At 37.6% G+C, this 21,926-nt stretch overlaps 1 protein-coding gene across 2 annotated transcripts in view; it reads right to left on the minus strand.

Annotated features, from left to right (window-relative positions):
• Window positions 1-15,606, minus strand: part of LOC121856454 (EH domain-containing protein 3-like) — a 57,286-nt gene extending 41,680 nt beyond the window's left edge. Inside the window, exon 1 of one of the 2 annotated variants that reach the window (XM_042352059.1) lies at window positions 14,680-15,606. In XM_042352059.1, the coding sequence (XP_042207993.1) occupies window positions 14,680-15,485 (806 nt within the window). In that variant the 5' untranslated portion in view covers window positions 15,486-15,606. Of the gene's footprint in view, window positions 1-6,519; window positions 7,412-14,679 lie in introns of those variants that run through there. The other variant, XM_042352058.1, reaches the window with a different exon arrangement.
• Between the last annotated feature and the right edge of the window lie 6,320 nt (window positions 15,607-21,926).

Consider the following 21,926-nt stretch of genomic DNA (forward strand, 5'->3'; position numbering starts at 1 on the left):
CCGAACACATGGCAACGTCGGAATCATAGTCGAACCTTCTTTACAAACATTACATCTATAATATCGCTTAGCACAAATCTCGAGTACTAATACAGTACACCCAAAAAAATATATATTGTTGGCCACATGTTCATCTTGCTCAGTCTTCCAATCCAGATGTAACAGTGCAGTACAGGTACTGTATTATACAGTAGTGAGGAAAATGGCACTGGATACTGTATAACAATGATATTACTGAATATCCTGTACTACAGTACAGGTACTTGTACAACTTTCAGTCAGGTTTGTTAAAGTTGAGTTTGAATGAGAAAACAGATCATAATCTCATGTGCTGCATAATGTATGAATTTGACATGTTCACTTTCATCTGAACTGGGCTCATGGTACAGTAAGGTACATGTATATACAGTACTATACTGATAAACTGTACAATATACTGCACAGTACAGTATACTGTATGTAGAGCACTATAACATTTGTCATTTACACATTTGAGATTAACATGTACTGTATATTTTTTAAGGCATTAGACCACCCGGGCACAGGTCATTGTACCTGTATAATGACCCACATGAAGGCCTGGGGGGCGAAAATTGAATAATAAAATACAATACTGTACAATAATAATAACAATAATAAAATTCATACAACTCAATAAAAATAAAATATGTACAATTATAATAAAAAAAAATGTTAATAATACAGTACAGTGATATCCCCATTAGCCGGAACAAATGGTACATAGCACTTCAAAGAATGAGAGATTTCCGGGTAATAACATGACTCTCTCAAAGCCGGAAAAAATCCCCCATCCCCGGAATTTTCCGGGTAACGGAAAAATGTTCACGAAAGTTCCAGAAATTGTCCATTACATCATCTCTCAAACCCTGAAAAATATCCCTCATCCCTGGAATTTTCCGGGTAACGGAAAAATTTTCTCGGAATAACCAGAAAATGCGCCTCATTCTCATCTCTCAAACCTGGAAAAAAAATCCCCCATCCTTGGAATTTTCCGGGTATCGGGAAAATTTTCTCAGAATTTTCCGGAAAATGTACCCCTCAGAAAATTTAAATTCCAGCTATCGGAGAGTTCCGGGTTTGAGGGATTCCAGCTAATGGAGATATTGCTGTCCTAATAAAAATTAATAATAATAATAATAATAATAATAATACAGTAATAATAATAATAATAATAATAATAATAATAATAATAATAATAATAATAATAATAATAATAAAGAACCACAAATAAATACAAAAATTAGAAAAAATAAGAGTGAGAAATGATGTGTGTTGTGAATAGTAAGAGAGACAATTGTGACCCTGCAATTGTGTGTAAATGAGGCAGAAAGTCAGATAAGCAACCTAGGACTTGGTCACAATTTTTGTGATGCCAAATGGCAGCAGGGTACATTCAGAAAAAATGTCACTAAGAAAACATGGTACAAATGTCAAATCAAGAGAAAAATAGCACCAAAAAATTTCACTGGGTGAAGGGGAGGGGGTCAGGTCAGTTTAGATTAGATTAGGTCAAAAATTATATTTTTTAGTGTGTTGGACCATCAGATAAAGAATAAATTTTCAATGGGTTAGGTGAGAATAGGTTTACCGGGCCCCTTAGCTTTAACTTAGCGAATTTTTTGTGTCAGTTTACTCCTAATTTGACAACTGTGCCATTTTTTCCGACATCCATTTGTTTACATTCTGTGGCTATTATCCTAATATTACACAAGTTCTATAGGGTAGCTCAAGTATTTGAGTGCAACAAAAGATTTAAAAGTTATTGGCTGTTTCCGAGTTTTTTTTTTTTTTATTCTTTTATTTGGTGTTTATAATCCTCAAATGATAGGTTATTCCATATAATGTAGTACTGTACTCTCTTCATATGCACAAAAATGAAAGTGGAGAAAGTTGAGACATTACCACATACTGTAATGTACTGCATAATGTGACTGGTAACTGGCTTATAAAGTCCATCTTATAATTTATTTTCTGCACAAATTTTCAGTCAAAATTTACAAAAAGAAAAATTTTTAAAGTCATATTGAAACTATCCAACAATGATTTCTGTACACAAGTATGATATGCCCAAGCTACCTTGTCAATGTCTACTCAACCAAAATGATGAAATACAAGTATTCATACAGTCCACAGACCTGTACCTGTACTGTATATTCACAGCAATTCAGTTGGTCTGGCACATTTAGTCAAGGAAAATAAATACCTGAAATTTATGATCTGCTAAAATTAACCCTTTAATTCCCTTAAATCCTATAGCTATATAGTATACGTACTGTAGTCTGAGTACAGATATACAGTATAGTACTGTATTGCAATTCCAGCAGTGTGTGGGGTAAACATTCGGGTGACTTTGATTTTAATTTCTGATATATACAGTAAACTATAAGCTTATACATGTAGGCAGCTACCAAACAGGAAGGTACTATCGCCTGGGAAGATTTTGGAAGCATAATGTGTTGTCTAATGGTAGACCCTGCTGCCATATGGCATCACGAAAATTGTGGCCAAGTCCCAGGTTGCTGATCTGACTTTCTGCCTCATTTACACACAATTCTTTCTCTTACTATTGACAACACAACACACATACTGTATACCGTTTCTCATTTTTTATCTTTTTTTTTCTTTATTATTATTATTATTATTATTATTATTATTATTATTATTACAGTTGTGTTATTAGTATTATTATTGTTATCATCATTAATAATTTATTATTTTATTTTAAATTTTTTACTTTTATTAGAAATTTTATTTACTATGAATTATTATTATCATTATTACATTTTCGCCCCCCAGGCCCCGATGTGAGTCAGTGACCTGTGCCCGGGTGGGCTAATCCCTGTAAAAAAAAGGACCTCAAGAAGATTAGGAAACCTCATTTATTTCACTAGAAGATGAAACACCCTTAGGTCAATTTGTAGTTTCGGCCAATCACGGCTGTTGTGTTGAGCCAAGTGTTTTTCCAGTGGTTTAGATAATTTTAAAGACACTTTTGTTTGATGAAGTTTCCCTCGCAAATGACTTAAAATTACTAAACCTAACCTCCTAACCGTGGGGCAACACCCCCCCCCCCTCCCCTGGATCCCCCGGTATATACAGTGTAAGTAATTTGCAAGGAAAACGTCATAAAAGAAAAGTGTCTTAAAACTGTCTAAACCATTGGAAAAACAAACTGCTCAACTCGAGAACAGTGGTTGGTCGAAACTAGAAATCGACCCAACCTAGCCTAATCTAACAACCCCCCCCCCCCCATACAGAATTAGAGTGTTTAATCATTAGGTGAAATAGGTGAGAATTACTAATCTTCATGGTGTCTCAAATTTTCTTTAAAGTCAGTCTTTGAACAAAAGGTCATCAACTTCAATATGATTGCAAACTCACACACAGTGTTTCAACCTTATATAATGCCATTAAGTATCTAAAATAAAAATTTTGTATTCGACCATTTAGCAAAAGAACACAGTACAGTACACATATAAATGGGGGCCAACCAAGCTTAGGTAAGACATTAGGGCATATAAAAATTTTGGCTACTGGTCTAAGCTAAAAATTTTTTACCTATTCTAACTATGTCCAACATAACCCATCCTTTTGTTGCTACCTTCCCTGAATATATGCCAAAAGGCCCAATTTTCTCTAGAGTCTAGACATTAAACTCCTGAGAAAACAAATAATTAAGAAATGAAAAACATTCACACACCTTCACATTAGCATTTCTTGAGGCAATCGTAACTGGAATGTCACTGAATTTGATCTTTTCCCCAAAACATAACTGCCTATTCTCCTTTGGCATACTGGATAATTGATAACAAAAAACTACATGTATGTCTAACTCTCAGCAGGAACAAATCACATTTTTTTTCTCACTAATTATGTCAACAGAGCTATGTCAAAAGGATTTATGTAGCAAAAAAAAAAAAAATTCTTGGACGAAATATGACAGGAACCAGCCAAAACTAACAATCAATAAATTAGTTCCGGGTAACATCCTTCGGTTTGGTTCAATTGTTTCATACTGTTATGCTGTCTTAAGTGATTTACATTATTTCCCCCCTGACTTGAGCTCTTTTGACATAACTGTGATACTTCACATTGAGAATTTTGTCTTAAAGAATCATTTTATGCCTTAGTGACATTTTGATCACTAAAATAGGATTTTTCTACGTATTTTTACTTGTTATATATGAATATGACCTTTATTTTCATGGGCAATGCATATTTATGGATTTTTTACTCCTTTAACACCAGCAATGACAATGAATCTTCCAAAGTGAGCAGGACTTTGAAGACAAGGGAAAATGAGGAGTTAAAACACACACACACCCCCAAAAACCCACCAAATACACCTTTGAAAACCCTACCCTTTTTTTTGGTATTATTATTGTTTCGGTTACCCAACACATTTTAGAATTTTAAGTTACCACCATCCGCGAGAAGTTTAAGTTTGGTTAGGCTAGGTTGAAATTATGTTTTCCTGGTGTTATTTTGTGTTTTGAATGATTCTGACCTACTTCCAAATAGGTGGATGACCAAAATGACAATTTTACCCCAATATTTTACACAAAATCTTACCTTATTTATGTGATGGACACACAAAAACTGAATCGGTGAACCTGGTTTCATACACAACCAAACATGTTTACAAATGGTGGATGTGACCAAGATACAACAATAGTGACGGATTTTAAGTTACCTAAACATATTTTTGCAGGATTTTATATTCAAATCTCTTTCACGTGAGTTTAACGTGATCTGCTTTGATCAATCTGAGGACAGTTCAGATCTCTTGGGCAGTTTATGTATGCACAAAAATCACTGATGAAACACCGAAAATAAGAAAAACATCAATATAATCACATCTTCTCTGACGTCTGTTTAATAAAGTAAGGTTTTTGGTATGGTTTTAGTTTCACACAACCATGGAATCTTAGGAATTCTATCTTAGCAATCAATATTTTGACAATTTTAAGACACTTTTCTTCTACAGTACACCTGCATGACATTTCCCTTGAAACAATTTATATATGCCAGGGGTCCAGAGGGGGGGTGGAGCCCTTGGTTAGGAAAATGGGTTAGGCAATTTTTAGGTCATTTGCAAGGGAAACAGGTAAATTTATAGTACAGGTAGTTCACACAACTGTTACAAAGTCAAAACTATGTTTTTATAGTCTTTTTTTTTGTGCGTGTGTGTTTTGATTGGTTCCGACCTTGATAATCGTCGGAAATTGCCTGTTTTTTAGTTATCGCACCCTTCTACCCCCAACAAGATAGGAGAGCCTGTTGGGAACCGGGGTTTTGGGTGGGGGAGAGAAACAAGCATTTTTCGACAAAAATCATGGCCAAGTGAATACAAAACACATAAAAAAACACTAGAAAAACATATAAACCTAATCTAACCTAACCAAAATACAGCAAATTCTAAAAGCAGAAACCACAATTCATTTTAATTGGTGTCAAAAATAGGAACGCTTTTGATTGGCCACGTGACGTATACAGGAACACATGCGCATGCCGATTTATGAAGGGAAGATTAATGGAATTAAATAGAGAAAGATTTGGCATGTGCTATCTCCATTAATATACGTTTCCGACGGTAATGTAATAGAAGAAAATTATCCTAAAATTAGACGTCTTTTTCTAATATGATACTGTATTAGATCTGGGGTAGGAATATTGTGTGAACTACTATAAAAATACCGGGAAACGTCCTATTGTAGAGGAAAAGTGTCTTAGAATTGTCTAAACTATTGATTGCAAAGATAAAATTCCTATGATACCCTGGCTGAGTGAAAGTAAAAGGGTAGCAGCTTTAATGGGTAAGGTTTAGGTTTTCAAAGGTTTATTTTTGTATTTGTATTTTTTTTGGGGGGGTGGGGGGGTTAATATTCGATTTAGTACATGACCTGGACTTGACGATAAAAACAGGTTCTTCTTATATAGAATTTAATTCTGGGTCGATATTCAAGTGGTATTTTTTTTACAAATTGATAATAACAGAGCTACGTATAAGCAATATCTGGATCAATTAAATGACCATCTGTCAATGAAATCAGCATGTGTCGACTATGATGCAACCCTCACAGCATTAAATTAGGTTAAGGTTTTAAGGTTTGGTAGTGCCCCCACGCCCTCTTTTAACTCACAATTTACCTCAAATCAAAACCACTTTTGTGGATTTCAAAACTGTTGGATGCAGGGGAGGCATATATAGTAGAATTAAATTCTATACAATATAAGAACCTATTTTCATCCTTAAGTCCAGGTCACATAACTGAATAATTACCTTTTTTAAACCCAGCATTTTCCCTCATCTTCAAAGCTCTGCCCACTTTGGAAGAAATCATTGTCGGTGCTAGTGTAAGGTTTATATCTCCATAAATATTCATTTCCTACAATTAAAAAGGTCGTAATCAATATCCTGTTACGGCATAAAACGAACCTTTACCGAAATATGCCAAATGAAAATTACAAGAAATAAATTGGAGCACATTATCTTACCTTCGATTGACGTCATATCTAAGCGGCTCATCCCAGAAAGATCCAATGTACACACGAGCCACTTCAGGTGTGGCGAGCACTTTTCCTAGAGACCACATGAGGGCACCATACACTCTCATCAGCTGCTGATGATCCACCATGTCAGCCTTGTTAAGTACAATGCGGATTTTATCATCATGACCTTTGAGCGCTTCGATGGACCGCCTGAATTCGTCACTTATGTCCAGTTTGTGTGCATCAAAGAGGAGAATAATCCTGTCCACACGCTCTGCAAACCACTCTAACACACCTGTGAACTCATAGCCTCGATCGACCCTTTGTTTCTCCCCAGACAGAATGCCGGGCGTGTCAATGATGGACAGCCCCTTGAGCACTGTGGAGTTGACCTGTGAGCACTGGAATCTGTTCAGGAATGCGTTTCCGAACTTAGACAGAGGTCTGAAGGGTTTCTTGGGGTCCACCACCAAGGCGTTGCCAGGGATGGTGCCATCTGTATCCCCGTACATGACAGAGATGAAGCCATCTGTGGTGGGCTCAGGACCAATCCTGATACCAGGAAAGTCCCTCTCCAGCAGGTACCGGATAAAAGTGGTCTTACCAGTGGAGTACTGCCCCACCAGTAGTATCATAGGCTTGGCATCGAAGTCTGGATCATCGAGGGCGGGGGAGTGGAAGTCATGAAACTGATAGTTGGACTCGAGCGGTAGCACCTTTGTCTTGTACACTTTCCTCAGACCGTCTAACACTGTGTCGTAGACGTCCAGCGATTTTTTCTTGGACTCGTCCTTGTTCATCCAGGAGAACATGGTGTTGGTGGTAGCGGCGGTGCCCGGGCCACGGTCGAGTCTGTGACAGCTTGGCTCACTGGTGGAGATAACTGTGGACTCCGGCCCCCGGAAGTTGACGTGAGGTGTTTACCCACACCAGCGCCATCTGTCTCACCTCCCCGCCAAATTTAAATACCGCCCACTACTTAAAGCCCATATATATACAACCATTTAACTACTACGATTGGTAGGTTGCATTAGTAATTTTTATTTATCATAATGTCAGTATCAGTTTCTGTTTTACTTACAGTATGTGTTTGTTATAGTTACAAGGGGCACTTACTGTACAACTGTTCCGGAGACTATTCCACCTGTTGATGTCTAAGTTGTATTAAAATTGCAAGAAGCAAATAACAAAAATCACGAATTTACGACGTAATCAAATCATACTAATGAAAACCTATGGTAATGATGTACTTCTATGAATGTTTTCAATCAATGAAACTGCAGAACATAGTTACATAGCCCAATTTAAATGAAGTTCTCAGTAACTGAATACACTTGTTTAACATTTCGAGATTGTAAACGTAAGCCTGCCAGTTCACGTAAGTGTAGAGTTTAATGCAGTAAATATTTAATTTCTTTATATCATGTATATGTTGCCAAAAGTCAAGAAAATTAATATTTTAGTAAATTATCCATGAAGTCAGTATACACTTATATTGCCAATAAGTTTGATGATTTGCTCAAGAAGTTTCTTGGGTGATGTACTGTATTATCAAATGGTTACGAAGTCTAATTATATACAAATATATATATATATATATATATATATATATGAGAAATGTTTAACATACATTCGAGCCCGCGCAACAACATGGGCAGGTAGGTGGGAACGAAGACTCACCGGACCAGTCAGGCGGGAACCAGATATTAAAAAAAAAAAAATGTGGTCCTGACTGGGCCCAGCCCTAGTAGCGACTCAACAAGGAAAGAAAATACCAAGCTCACCATAAATAAACGTGCCGCTGATTCGATTGGTCAGATAAGCTACCAACATTCTATGAAAATTAATTAAACTGGCTAAGTGAAATGAAAGATTAAGCACGGGCGAGGATTATTATTACGTATTTTGTTTTAGGTTGGTGACTAGCGCCTTGCGTCCTGGGAAAGCACGTGAGGACAGCATTCCTGAGTTATGTAACGTGTCTTCTTCAAAGATACAGACCATGAGGTTATGAATCGTAATACTGCATCGACAGTATATCAAAGTTCTATACGGTATACCAATAAGCAAATTTAAAGGGAAATTAATAACAAGGGGGTAAAGTTTAACAAGTTGATGTCGTTTAAATACCAAGACAATTGGCAATCAAATGTCAAGGCCATACAGTGATTGCATATTTCTTCGTTCGTACAAGACACGCACAATCAGGTTTTTCGTTCACAATTGTAAGATAAACATTGATATAGTTCAGTTTTACACAAGCCAACTGATTTATATCATATTTTTTTCAATATAATTTTAAGCTATATACTTTCTAAGCCTTTTTATCCACGTATGCAAATTTTTCTGTATATTTAGCTTAAGCACCCACTATATTTTTCAAACTTCAGAGACAAACTTGGCCTGTAACCATCTTTATGAAACTTTATATTCTCGAAATACGTGTTTGATGACAAGTTGTGGGGATAACCACTGGGGTCACCGATACTGCTTGTCACTGTCAGGCGCATGTGTGTGTGCTGATTCGAGTGAAGCCTACCGGGTAAGCGGTAACGAATATGAATAATAAAAAAAATTAAATATGAAAAAAATACTAATAGACTCATTAATACTGTGAATAAATGTGGAAATATACCTGGACGAAGAAAATACGAAATTTTAAAAGTTGTTGAGATGAGGAGTAGATGAACGAATGAAGGCAACCAGTAGAGAATATACTGTATAGTGGCGTGTTAAGGTATGCATCATAGACAGGACGAAGAGGTCATCTTTGGGGTCACTTGGAATCTCGTTTATGTCAATGGATCTCGGGCCACTGATGAGCTAAAGGACAAAATAAACCCACATTGTGGCAATACCAACGCTGAAATGTTGTTAAGGCCTACGAGTTAATCTCTCCTACTTGAGCCGGTTCATTATTGAACAAAAAACTGAATCTTTTTTTGTATTTTTTTTAATTTTTCCCTGTGATGCAAGATTTACGCACCACCCTGTACATTAAAGAGAGGTGGAGAGGGAACAAGAGAAACGAGGAAAGAAGCAGGTATCATCAAAATTAGCACAAATAATATGTAAGTCATAAAAAGTCATCACAAAAAAGGGTGTATGTTGGCCTCCACGTTTTATTTTCACATCAACAAGCCTGAACTTGCAATACTGCAAAAAAGCCTCGTTCATCACGCTTATATACAGGTATTCATAAAACCGGCTAGTTTACGTTTATGCACACTGTCCAGATTCATTAATGATACCTATCAATTTATCTAAACTTAACATTTTATCAAGAATAGTTGTAACTACAAAAACAAGACACCCTGTCAGACCCTGGCCTACGAAACGATTAGGCACACGCATAAGAATTTAATATAGCAGCCCCTCAGACAGCCACACACACACACACCGTGTTCTTCAAGCATGCAAAAAAAAAGAAAAGAAGTGTATTACCATGTACAGTACCGTACAGCAAGGCAGATTGGATCGTCAATAAAATCCGTGGATAAGTTACACATAAGAAAAACATAGTATAATAGGGTCAATGATAATAACAATAAAGGTCGTAACATGTAACAAACCGACCGTGCCCGAACACCTAATAAGCTGATACGATGATGTCATTACTGTACATGTGTTCAAAAAGTACCTTCAAAGTATGCACTGACATTATTTTTGCGTTGTATAGATAAAGGGGTCAATGACACTCAGTGACAGCCGGAGGCATGATATTCTACTGGCCTGAAAAATTATGCTTAGGTTATACAGTCGTGTATGTGATGTATGTGAATAATAATAATAATAATAATAATAATAATAATAATAATAATAATAATAATAATAATAATAATAGAAAGAAGAAGCAGAAGGAAAGTAACAATAAACCTATAATAAAATTTGCACTATCATTACTGGTACACAACTACAGTATTACTATGAGTGCTACTACTATTACTACTGTACTATTGTAATTATGCAGTTGATCCTTATATCGCGAGATTGCAGGTACTGTACGTCAGTATAGGGATAGTCGACTCTCCAAAATTCCAAAATAGTTTGTGAATAGGAATTTTAAACTTCAGCCACGAGTCTCTTAAAGTATATATTATGTGTGTATTATTTATGGGGCACTGATAAGACCAACAAATAATATAGATGTATTTGTGTATACCTACGTTGAGACTATAGGAGGATAGCTCACTCAATGCAAAATTTTTCATCTTCTAGCGACGGTGGCGTCGCCAATTGGCCGGAAAGCGCATAACTCTCACTAATATGTCAAGGGTTCGAGCCTCGGCTCGGACACACGTGAGAAGAGTGTTATCCAGTGTGACACTACCAAACACCAGAGGTTTCCAAGTTTCCTCCTGTACTAACACTGGATAAGCCGCCCAACCGGCTAGTAAGCTGATATGTGGCCAATATGAAATAATATATATATACTGTATATTGTACGATAACATCAAATTATTCAATAAACACAACTTATATATATTCAGTAGGTTATTGACATCCAACTTTTGATATCTAAGGATAATTTATCAAAGCAACACATTGATTATTTTGTAGTAAAAAAAAATATTTACCATCTTAGGAATATACTCCCTTCGGTTCTTCAGTAAAAGCGATGGTGGTAGCTACAGCTTTTATACAATTTCTTATGAACAAAAAATATCGCAGACAGTTAACCAATGCACTTTATTATAGTTTTTTTTAACAGGCTGATAAATAATTTGTTTATTTTATAGCCGGTTGGCGGCGCCACATTGTTGAGGGGGGGGCGGGGGGGGTAGGTGTTCGTCCATTCGAGTGAGCTATCCTCCTTCAGGAGTCCCTGGTTGAACACAGCGGAGAAAACGGGAATCGCCTAAAGATTAACGCAAGGCTTATTTCACCTAAGATTATTAGCCTCCAGTCACCTTAAGATTGATCCCCTCTTATTTCACCCTCAGATTAACCACCCTAACGTTAACCTTACCTTACCTTACCTTACCTAACCCAACCTAACCTAACACTGGTGTGTGTGTGTGTGTATATGACAAAGACCAACTGCCCGTCTATACTTTCAGAAACTTGGGTCTTATGGCCTCTTTTGTTGTGTTTATTGAGCTCCAATGACATTGTATGTACGACGACCATCAGTTATCACATCATATCATACTGTATCTGAACCACCGATCTAAATACATTGCTGCTATGATTAGGTAGTGGCGAGGCCTACTTACCTAAATACCGAGACAACAACGGCTTATCTTTAACCTAACCCTAGTAGCTAAACATGGTAAAAAAAAAATTTCAATTGATGATTAAACACCTTAACACCTTATGAGGGATTACTTTAAGTTAGGTTAGGTTAAATCAGATCAGGATTGTTAGATTAGGTTAGCTAAGCATTAGTGTTCCATCAACAGGTGAAATAAGAGGGTTCTGAGTTTTTACGTATTAAAAAAAGCAGTAGTGTAGTTTACTAAGTTTAGATTGGAATAGATAGACATATTTTTAGTTAATGTTTTAGTCTGCCTTCATAAGCTACTAACATCTAACACATCAAAATGTGTGTCACTCCCAGCAATATAATATACTTTCGAGTTTTCCAACAAACGGGGGACGCTGAACAATGTCATGTAACTGTGGTCTCCAATACACTCAACTGCCACCACAGCTCTTCCTGATTTGTTTTTTGTTGTTTGTATACTCAGCATCTTTCAGAGCACTAACAATAACGCAAATTAAACTAACTGGTGCAGATTGTGCAGAAAAATAAGAAACGTGCACAACTTCATGTTATGCACAATAATAAAAATAATAATGAAATGTTGACGATAGTGAGTGTTTGGATTCTTGTGGCTGACGCCGCTAAAAATACTTAACTTTCACTTACACGCTTGTACGGCACATTTTAGCCTATTTTTGATCATTGTTTGTTGACCTTCGTAATATAGTCTGGGTGGTAGTATATATAGATCTTAAAGGGAAAATTCAAATCAGCATTTCAGACGAGACTTCGAGTATACGATCCACACAGGCTATAATATTCATAGTTGATAAAAAATAAATGGTTCCGTACAGTAATTATATATATATATATATATATATATATATATATATATATATATATATATATATATATATATATATATATATATATATATATATATATGAGTAATTATGAACGTTGAAGATACATATACAAAAATTCACAAGACTTTGTTTTGTGGAGCAAATACATTTAAATATATCAGTCAGCTTAGGTAGCCAATCGGAATAACCTAAATACTGTACAATAAGATAACTTGATAATAGAATCAGTACGATGTCAAAGCACCACAGTCACCCTGAAACAAACATCTGATATCCACAAAAAAAAATCAAAATTCTTCTGAAGGTCCGGTAGCAGTGTAACTTCCGGTATCAATGTAACATATTTCTAATAATACTATAGTTGACTATGCAAAACGAGACGACTGTTATAGGACAAAAAATCCCCCCTCCCCCCCCCTCTCTCTCTCTCTGAGGGCGGTACACCACCTCCTCCATTACCAGGGTTTCCGGATTAACGAGAATTTCTGATATCTGACCCCAGTGTCCGCCTCAACCCTCCCAACACTCACATGACAAACCTGTGTGCAAATAATTTACAATATATTCTCAAAATGAATCATGTGATGATAAGGTAGCCCTGTTTATTTTACCTTAAGATTAATTACCTATCTGGAGGTGGGTGGGAGTTAGGTAAGGTTATGTTGTGTTAGGTTTGGTTATGTCATGTTCGGTTAGGTTAGGTTAAGTTAGGCTAGCGTTAGGTTATGGTGCCTTTAAGTTAGGTTTGGTTAGGTGAACTTAAGGGTGGTTTATCTAAAGGTGTATTATGCTGGGGTGCCTAAACTTCACATGATCCCAAAAACGAACTAGAACTAAAATTATTCTTTACTGTAATTTGAATTATATCACATTGTATATACAATAATCGCGCTTTAAATACTACTACAACATGATTAAAACGTTTAATTAAGCTCTAAAACAACAAAAAATAAAGGCATTTCATTATCCTTGAAGACGGTCTTGAGTAAAAACTTCGACTTAGTGAACAGTGTAGACTGGTCGTTGAATAGATAGGTTGATTCTGTAATTATTGAGTAAATTCGTTATAAAAGTTTACATCGGTTGAGCAACATAGACCTAAATAAAATAAAAGATAAAAATACACTGTAGAATATACTGTAAGCTTTCATCAGCTTTGTATACAATGCAGAATACACTGAACTTTCATGCAGCCTAGTAAGACATTACATACATCCACGTGGCGGTTGATATCAAAGATGGATGAGCGGTTAGTGGGAGTCACTGACAGCCAATTTATCATCACTACCTTCTACAATAGTTAACGTTGTTAATAGTAATCACCCTTTCAGAACACCTGATGCACCCTCGTGTTTATCACCTACATATGGATAGTAATCTTTTGTTACATTATTGGCATTATTAATAAAGGCATACCCAAGAAACGAGCGTGGTGTATTTTGTGACTATATATAGACCAAGTTCACGGAGGTCCACGGCTGGCAGTGACACATAAGAGACTGTCAACACATGCCGGCGTGCAGCCAAAGTATAAGTACACAACACAGTATAAATGAAAATTGTTTTGTCGACTTGTGGTGTGTTATTGTGATGGGAGCGGATGTTCTACGACAGAACGCAGGAGGTTTTGACTGGGCTGCTCTGAGATAGATGGTAAAGCTAATTAAGTAAAGGAGGGAAGAGAACACCCAGCCCGGCCTGCGACTCCCGACCCCGCCCATAGGCAAAGCCACAAAGCCTTGTAACACCTCACTATAAAAACAGCGCCAAACAAATGCTTGGCCTTCTTCTGACAACACTGGCTTTCACTTAAGCACAAACACCGGTCTTAAAGAACATGAAGTTCTGACACATGTGGCATATGACACAGGTTGACTACAAGACAAGAGAACATAGCCGCTATTCTTCAAAGATTCATACGTTAAATCGTCATTTCAATTAGGTAGCCCACTAAATAGTAAACAAATATGGTGGCTAAAATGGCGTCCAAACTGAACCAAGACTACCATAAGTTGATGTAATCAATCATCTCCTACTAAGAGGAATATAACATATGAACCTTTGAGAATTTTGACAAAGAGAAGGAGTACTTACGATCTATTAATGTCGTATCTAAGCGGCTGGTTCCAGAAGGAGCCGACGTAGACTCTTTCTACCTCTGGTGTGTTGAGGATCTTGCCCAGAGACCACATGAGGGCGCCATACACCCGCATCAGCTGCTGATGGTCGATCATATCAGCCTTATTGAGTACGATCCTGATCTTATCGTGCTGACCTCTGAGACGCTCCAGGAAGCATCGAAATTCATCTGAGATGTCGAGTTTGTGGGCGTCGAACAGTAGGATGATTCTGTCGACTCTTTCGGCGAACCATTCTAACACAGAGTGGAAGTCGTAGCCTCGGTCGACCCTCTGTTTTTCTCCAGACAATATACCGGGAGTGTCAACGACAGTGAGACCCTTCAGCACATTGGAACTGACGTGGGAACACTGGAACCTGTTGAGGAAGGTGTTGCCGTACTTTGACAGAGGACGGAAGGGCTTCTTGGGGTCGACCACGAGGGCGTTGCCAGGAATAATACCTTCCCTCTCGTTGTACATGACCACAACGAAGCTGTCCGTCGTGGGTTCCGGGCCTATGCGGATCCCCGGGAAATCCTTCTCGAGGATGTAGCGGATAAAGGTGGTCTTGCCGGTAGAGTACTGCCCCACCAGGAGAATCATGGGTTTGGCATCGAAGTCCGTGTCGTTCAGGGGAGGGGAGTGGAAGTCCTCAAACTTGTAGTGGGACTCGAGGGGCAGGACTTTGTTCTTGTAAACCACCTTGAGCCCCTCCAGCACTGATTCACACATCTGTAAGTGACGTTTTTTGATATCATCTCTACTGAGCCAGGAGAACATGACGAGGAATGAGAGAACATAAGCGACCGCCGCCGGGGACACAGTCAAGGGCCACACTGCCTCACTACCTCCGCCACCAGCCACTCGCCGCCTGTGCCAACCACCGCACGCCAAATCCGTCCCGTGAATACCTAGACGGCTGGTAGATCCCTCCCCGTCAGCCACGTTCACCCGCCACTCCTCCCTCTTTCATCCCCACATGGGAACACCCCAACGCCATACCACCAGTTAATTCACGACACAATTATCACTACACCAATGTGCACTTCAATTTGTTTACAGCCGGCACCACATTGTCTTATTATAGCTCAAGTTCTAGCAAAGTTTATGTTGCAGGGAAAGTGAGTAAGTGAGAGGAATCCAACACGAAGGGAATGACTTGTTGCACGTACGAGTTACACCAACACTAAATTTAATGTTTCTTCATAGCTGGCAACTTGAATTATCGTGTCTCGAATGACAAGGGAGAAAATATATGAGATAACTGTCAATCTCCACGTCGATATGTCTGAATCTATATAAGATATTGTGTTAATTTGTGCTTTGTGCTGTGTTTTGTATTTGTGTGCTTGTTCGTGCTGTCACGTGTGTTGTGTGCCTTATGTTTGCTTGTGTGTGTTTATGAGCTCCCTCTCTTTCTGTGTGTGTGTGTTGATAGTATGTGTTTATGACTGTGTAATGTGCTGTATACGACTTAGTATGTCGGTGTGTTTATGCTTATACGTGTAATCGTGTGTACGTTTATGGTTTTATTTGTTGATGTGTATAAGTTTGTATTTATATTTGTATGTGTGTGTGTGTGTGTGTGACGGTAAGACAATATCAGGTGTGACGGTATCAGGCCGGAAACTATCAAGTGTCGGGTGAGTCAGGATGAAGCAGATATATATGAGGTAACTGGTGTGGCTGTATCAGGTAGGATTATTAAGTAACTTATGTGATAATACCAAGTAGAAGTATCAGGTATAGGTTCAGAGAAAGTTGAAACACACGCCCTCACACCCACCTCAAGTCTTGATCACCACTGCGGTGTTGAGGGAGGGGGTGGGGGGGAAATGATTGGGTTGCGGTTCTGCTGTCGGACTGCCACAACGCATAACCTCCTTGGCTTGCATTGTTGTATAGTTAGCACACAAGTTTGTTACCTTCCCCGGGGCCAAGATTATAGTTATTAACATACTGTATCTCCAAAAGAGTCTATGGAATATTATGGAATCGGGTGCTCCAGTAACTCCTGAAGATGTAAACAAGCTTCCCCGACACTTGCCAGGAACGATGTCCCCTGCTAAGGTCTCGGATCAGTTCCATACGAGGCAAAATCCGATTGATATAGGCGATTTGTTGACTATTTTCATTTCATGGAATTCCGTCTTTGGTGGTGGTAGTGGTGACATGGGTATTGTTGCTAATTAGTGGTATGCTCATGATAAGGTGACGTCAGGCTATGAGAACCATTCAAATCAGTTCGAATTTACTCCATAGTTAGCGATTATGGAAAACTGGTTAAAATGACAGGTACGGTGGCGTGGTGGTGAGGTGAATGTAACAGAAAATGGACGTCTGGAATACTCTTGATCGGTCCCCGGTGTGAAGATGTGGAAAGTAAGAGACAGACATCACACAAATTATTCAACTACGAAGAATATAGGATGACGCTGGTGAGGGGTAACCTTACTCTCAAAGTTCTCTGATGTATGACTACAATCTAATAATTTTTAGCTGAACTTACCCAGACTACACGTGACGATTTTTGAGCCGAGAAATTTATATTGTCCAAAATGTCAGTAAAGGTCGGCTCGACCCCCTGACCGAGGATCCGGTGTCCAGAAACACCAGAGCAACTTTCTGATATATATATATATATATATATATATATATATATATATATATATATATATATATATATATATATATATATATTCTAATCACATAACTGTAAACAAAATAAACACATTACTAGTAAGTATAATTGTTCCTTGTTTAATTAAAATCCATTGTTCTTTTTGTGCCGTACTCGTGACTCACGACACTTTCATCACGCCTGCCCATTCATTTCGTCTCGCCTCTCTCTCTCTCTTAACGTTGTTGCTTTATGGCGAGTACATGGAGTGTGGCCAGCCAGTTACTGGGTTGCGAGAACGGCGACGCGTTTTTGCAGTGACACCGCCCTATCCAAAATAGTCCGCAGGACGGCCGGCCACTCTCTGTTAGGCTAGCCCGGTCCCCTCTCTCAGCCACACATGCCTGCCAACTTTTTTTTTTTTTTTACAGGGATTAGCCCACCCGAGATGGTCGGTCACACTGGTCCTCTCTAAATCAACACATTTCGGCGGTCGGTCACACGAGCGCTAGGATCGTAACCAAACCTGCTGACGGACAGACAGTAATGACAGCAGTTACTCTTTGTTGTCAATATTGTACACAAGGTTTTAAAACGACTGCTGTCAAGACCATAGAACCTTTCCCCCCCTTTTTTCTTAAGTTTACAGCAAATCGGCTGGTCTATTATTTATCCTCCATTCTTTGGGTGTAGTACAACAGAAAAGTTGCCGTGGGAGATTGATCCATTTAACATTAAATTCATAATATCACTGAAGAGCACGACATGCCCAGTCACTTATACTCTACACGCCCATTGGGCAGTTAGTGATATTCAGGCGTGCTACACTGCTGTACCATGTTACCTTCACTCAGGAAAGTTCATATTTTTTTTCTTTTATTTAAAATTTTACAGTTTACATGTATACAGAGATATTACATATTAACATATTTGTCTGTGAAATATGTGGATGATTTTTTTAATACATTCGGTCATCCATTTATTATAAACTATCCTGCTTTTAATAAAGGCTAGTCTCATCAACATTGTAATTAGCCTTTCTACTAATCCAAATACAGTAAATATAATCTGACATTAGCATGATCACTGTATTATCCTTACTATTACTACAGTTAATATTAAACATTAACAAATGCAGAAATAATTTTGTAGTAACATTGCAGACTATATTCAGGATATTTTTAAACCATTTAATTGTCTCTGTTATGAAAGCAGAAGTAAAATATATTATGTAATGGAAAAGTTCATGATTTCAGAACAAAACACGGGACAGCAAGGATCAGACCACTATTGTAGTAAAAAAATAATCAATATACATTACACTTTAAGATACCTGTTCAAAACTTTGCTGATCACTTGAAGAACTCTTGATTTTCATCTTAAAGTGTGGGCAAGTTTGCCGTTTTCATTAATTGTGCATGAATAGAGAGAGAAGGAGGTAGAGGTATTCGAATACAACACAGCGCTAGTAGTTGGTGACGCAATAGTGGGCAGGCCCTCTTTCTAAGCTAACACCGGATAACCAACATCTTAAGTAAATTCGAATTCATGCACATTTATTCGTACTGTGCTTGACTAATTGAACTAAATATTGATATCTAAATCTATTGAACATTCAGTAGAAACACATGCACTCATAAAAAGTGCCAAACAGAACCAACCTAATCACACCAAAGTAGTCTTATTAAACGGATGGAGCTTCGATGGAGCGTAAAATTGATAACTTTTAATCTCATCAAACTAATAGCAATGTTAACAAAAACATGGCTACAGTTCCGAGGCCTGTTATCAGTTTGTTTTGATGATTTAGTCAGAATTCGCACGAATCATAGTACTATATACTGTATAGTCAGACGCAACGTGTGAAATACTGTGTAATAGGTCTAGTGAAGTGAGGTTAGGTTGAGGTGGTGATAGGAAAAATGACAAAACAAACGAATGCTAATACACGAAAATCATGTCACCAACACCAGGCTACAGTACTGCAACATACCGGTATATGCTACAACCAACCAAGCCAAAAAAATCAGAAAGTTAGGTTAAGGTGGTCAGGCTTGTTTTGGTTGATGTTGGTTACTCTAACTTCACTAAATCTAGATCGTTTTGTTCGGCTGGATAAGTTTAGTTTCGTTTGTCTTTGTGTGAAAACTTAAATTAAGTCACTAATGTAAGTCTAGTTCAATTACTTGGAACAGATGTAAACACACAGATGCTTTTACGTGAAGCTGTGAGCTTGATCTCAAAATCCTCTATGTTACAAGTACAGTAATAATAAAGAACCTTTTCAATGTTGATTCACGTTTTACCTCTCCCAACGATGAAATTGTTTAATGTTCCTGCTTCCTTCATTGAGTATTAACTTCCCATTTACTAACAACTGAACGTATGGATTGCAATTTTACGTTATTTGCACATTTATTTCACATGCAGAATAAATATATAGAAATAAACTGGGAAACAAATTACGAACTGAAGAAATACTACTTGGAACTCACTGGTTTAGGATGCACCCATTTGTACACCATCAACGCCATGTCGAGGATTGTAACTCCATGTGACGGTGAGAGGCTACGGCACCAAATGTTTGGGTCGACCTATCTAGTACAATAATCTTTACAAAAAAGGGGGGGGGGAGAAAAGGAGATTGGTCCGGAGACTATTTTTTTTAGTCATAAATTTCCCACAAAAAGTGGTTAAATCTTGATAAGCCTCTATAGGAAAAAAAATGAATATACTTAAATATAATTACAGTACAACCATGTTTTGTTACATTTTTTCGTTCTTTAATACTAATATGTGATTCGTATAACATTGTTTATATAAATAAAGTTATAAAATGAAAAGATCAGATGCCGCTAGCAAACAATTATTTTAGGCACGGACCTAGAGTTTAATCTCAATTTTTATCGTTGTTGGACTAGTCACTAGTGTATTACTAACCTTGCAACACGCTTAAAGATCTTCGTTGTTCAAGCACAATAATATCAATATAAAATTGGGAACATAGAGCTCTCTCTCATGATTTTTTAATGTTAGTGAGCTGTGAGTACCGTCCTCCATCTGAGGGTTGGCCACCACAGCCCCTCATTTAAAACGTTCTCGGGCTGGGTTTTTTTTTTTACCACTCCTCTATGGTTTTGTATCTCTCTGGGAACCCAGTTTTAATTTCATTCATCCATCCCAATCTCTGCCTTCCCTTGGCCCTCCAACACTCAACTTTGCCCATTAATATTTGTTATTATTCCCTCATCCTTAATTACATGACCAAAGCGTCTCATTTTTATTTTTCTGCACCTAGAGTGTTGCTGAAGCCATGCATTTGCAATTATTATCAAACTAGTCACCTAGTGTATTACTAATCTCGTTACGCACTTAAAAACCTTCATGACAACTTATCCGCGATGTAACTCACTTTTATCTTGTAGTGGTAAAAAATATATGTATTGTTTACATTGTCATCTCCAATGCCAACAAAATTAGAAAATGAAAGGAAAAAAGTTTTCAAATTTACAAAACGTTAGAGATTATCGCATAAGTAAAGTGTTGTAATTTTGAGGCCTGCAGATATATTGTCAAGTTCTCAACAGACTCGCTACCGCTGTGCATTGTTTTGTCACTGCCTTACTGTTAAGTATTTGAGTGTTAATCGTGGCTTCACTTATCGCCCTTCTCTTTTATCGATTTATCTAATTTTTACAGTTGAAGAAGTGAAGGTGGTCTAGTGCAGTGCCGGTTCTTTGCATACTGAAGCCTAAAGGTTAAGTGCATTATGTGTGATATCCCCTATCCTAACGGGCAATCAGGTATATATATATATATATATATATATATATATATATATATATATATATATATATATATATATATATATATATATATATATATATATATAGGGTATATTCTTTAGCGAAAATAATATTAACAGTGAATTCTTTCAGTTCAAGGATAAATGGAGGTCAGCAGTGTGCTTGTAAATTTCAAAACTTTTCCTACATAAAACAAATAGTCCAGAGAAGTACTTAGTGTTCAGGGGACGACGCCGAGGTCAAAAAGAATAGTGTTAATCTATTGGCAAGAGGACGCCACCACCACTTATAAATTTACGTTTTCACATTATTCCTCACCATTTTCTGTATTTTCTTCCATTCAACTGTACCGTAGTTCCCTTTTCATTCCATTTGTCTTTCTACGTATGCCATGACCACGTGTCTTGATTTCACTGTTGTTGTTCTCTTCTATTTTCTAGTGTTTTTCATGTCTTAATCTTACCTGTTCTTCCGTCTTTCTGTATTTTCATTCCACTCCCCCATTCTCATATTTTGTCATAAAAAACATCTTTGTTTCTCTTACTACTGTGTTTCTGTCTCCTAGTTTCAACATCTGCCGTGTTTTAATATTTTCCTTTGTTTTCTTTCTCCCTATTTTTTGTTGGTCTCCACCCCTACCCGCCACCACATTTACCATGGCAGCGCGTCACCTCAGTTTTTGTAAGGGCGCCGCCCTCTTCTGAAATACCTTTACTTCCGGGCAGCTCAGACACGCTGATCTAATCGACGCGTGCTTCTTTTGTCAAACCTCCCGGAGCACAAAAACAAGTCAAC

The sequence above is a fragment of the Homarus americanus genome, unplaced genomic scaffold (genome assembly GCF_018991925.1).
Source record: "Homarus americanus isolate GMGI-L3 unplaced genomic scaffold, GMGI_Hamer_2.0 scaffold29324, whole genome shotgun sequence".
NCBI lineage: Eukaryota > Metazoa > Arthropoda > Malacostraca > Decapoda > Nephropidae > Homarus > Homarus americanus.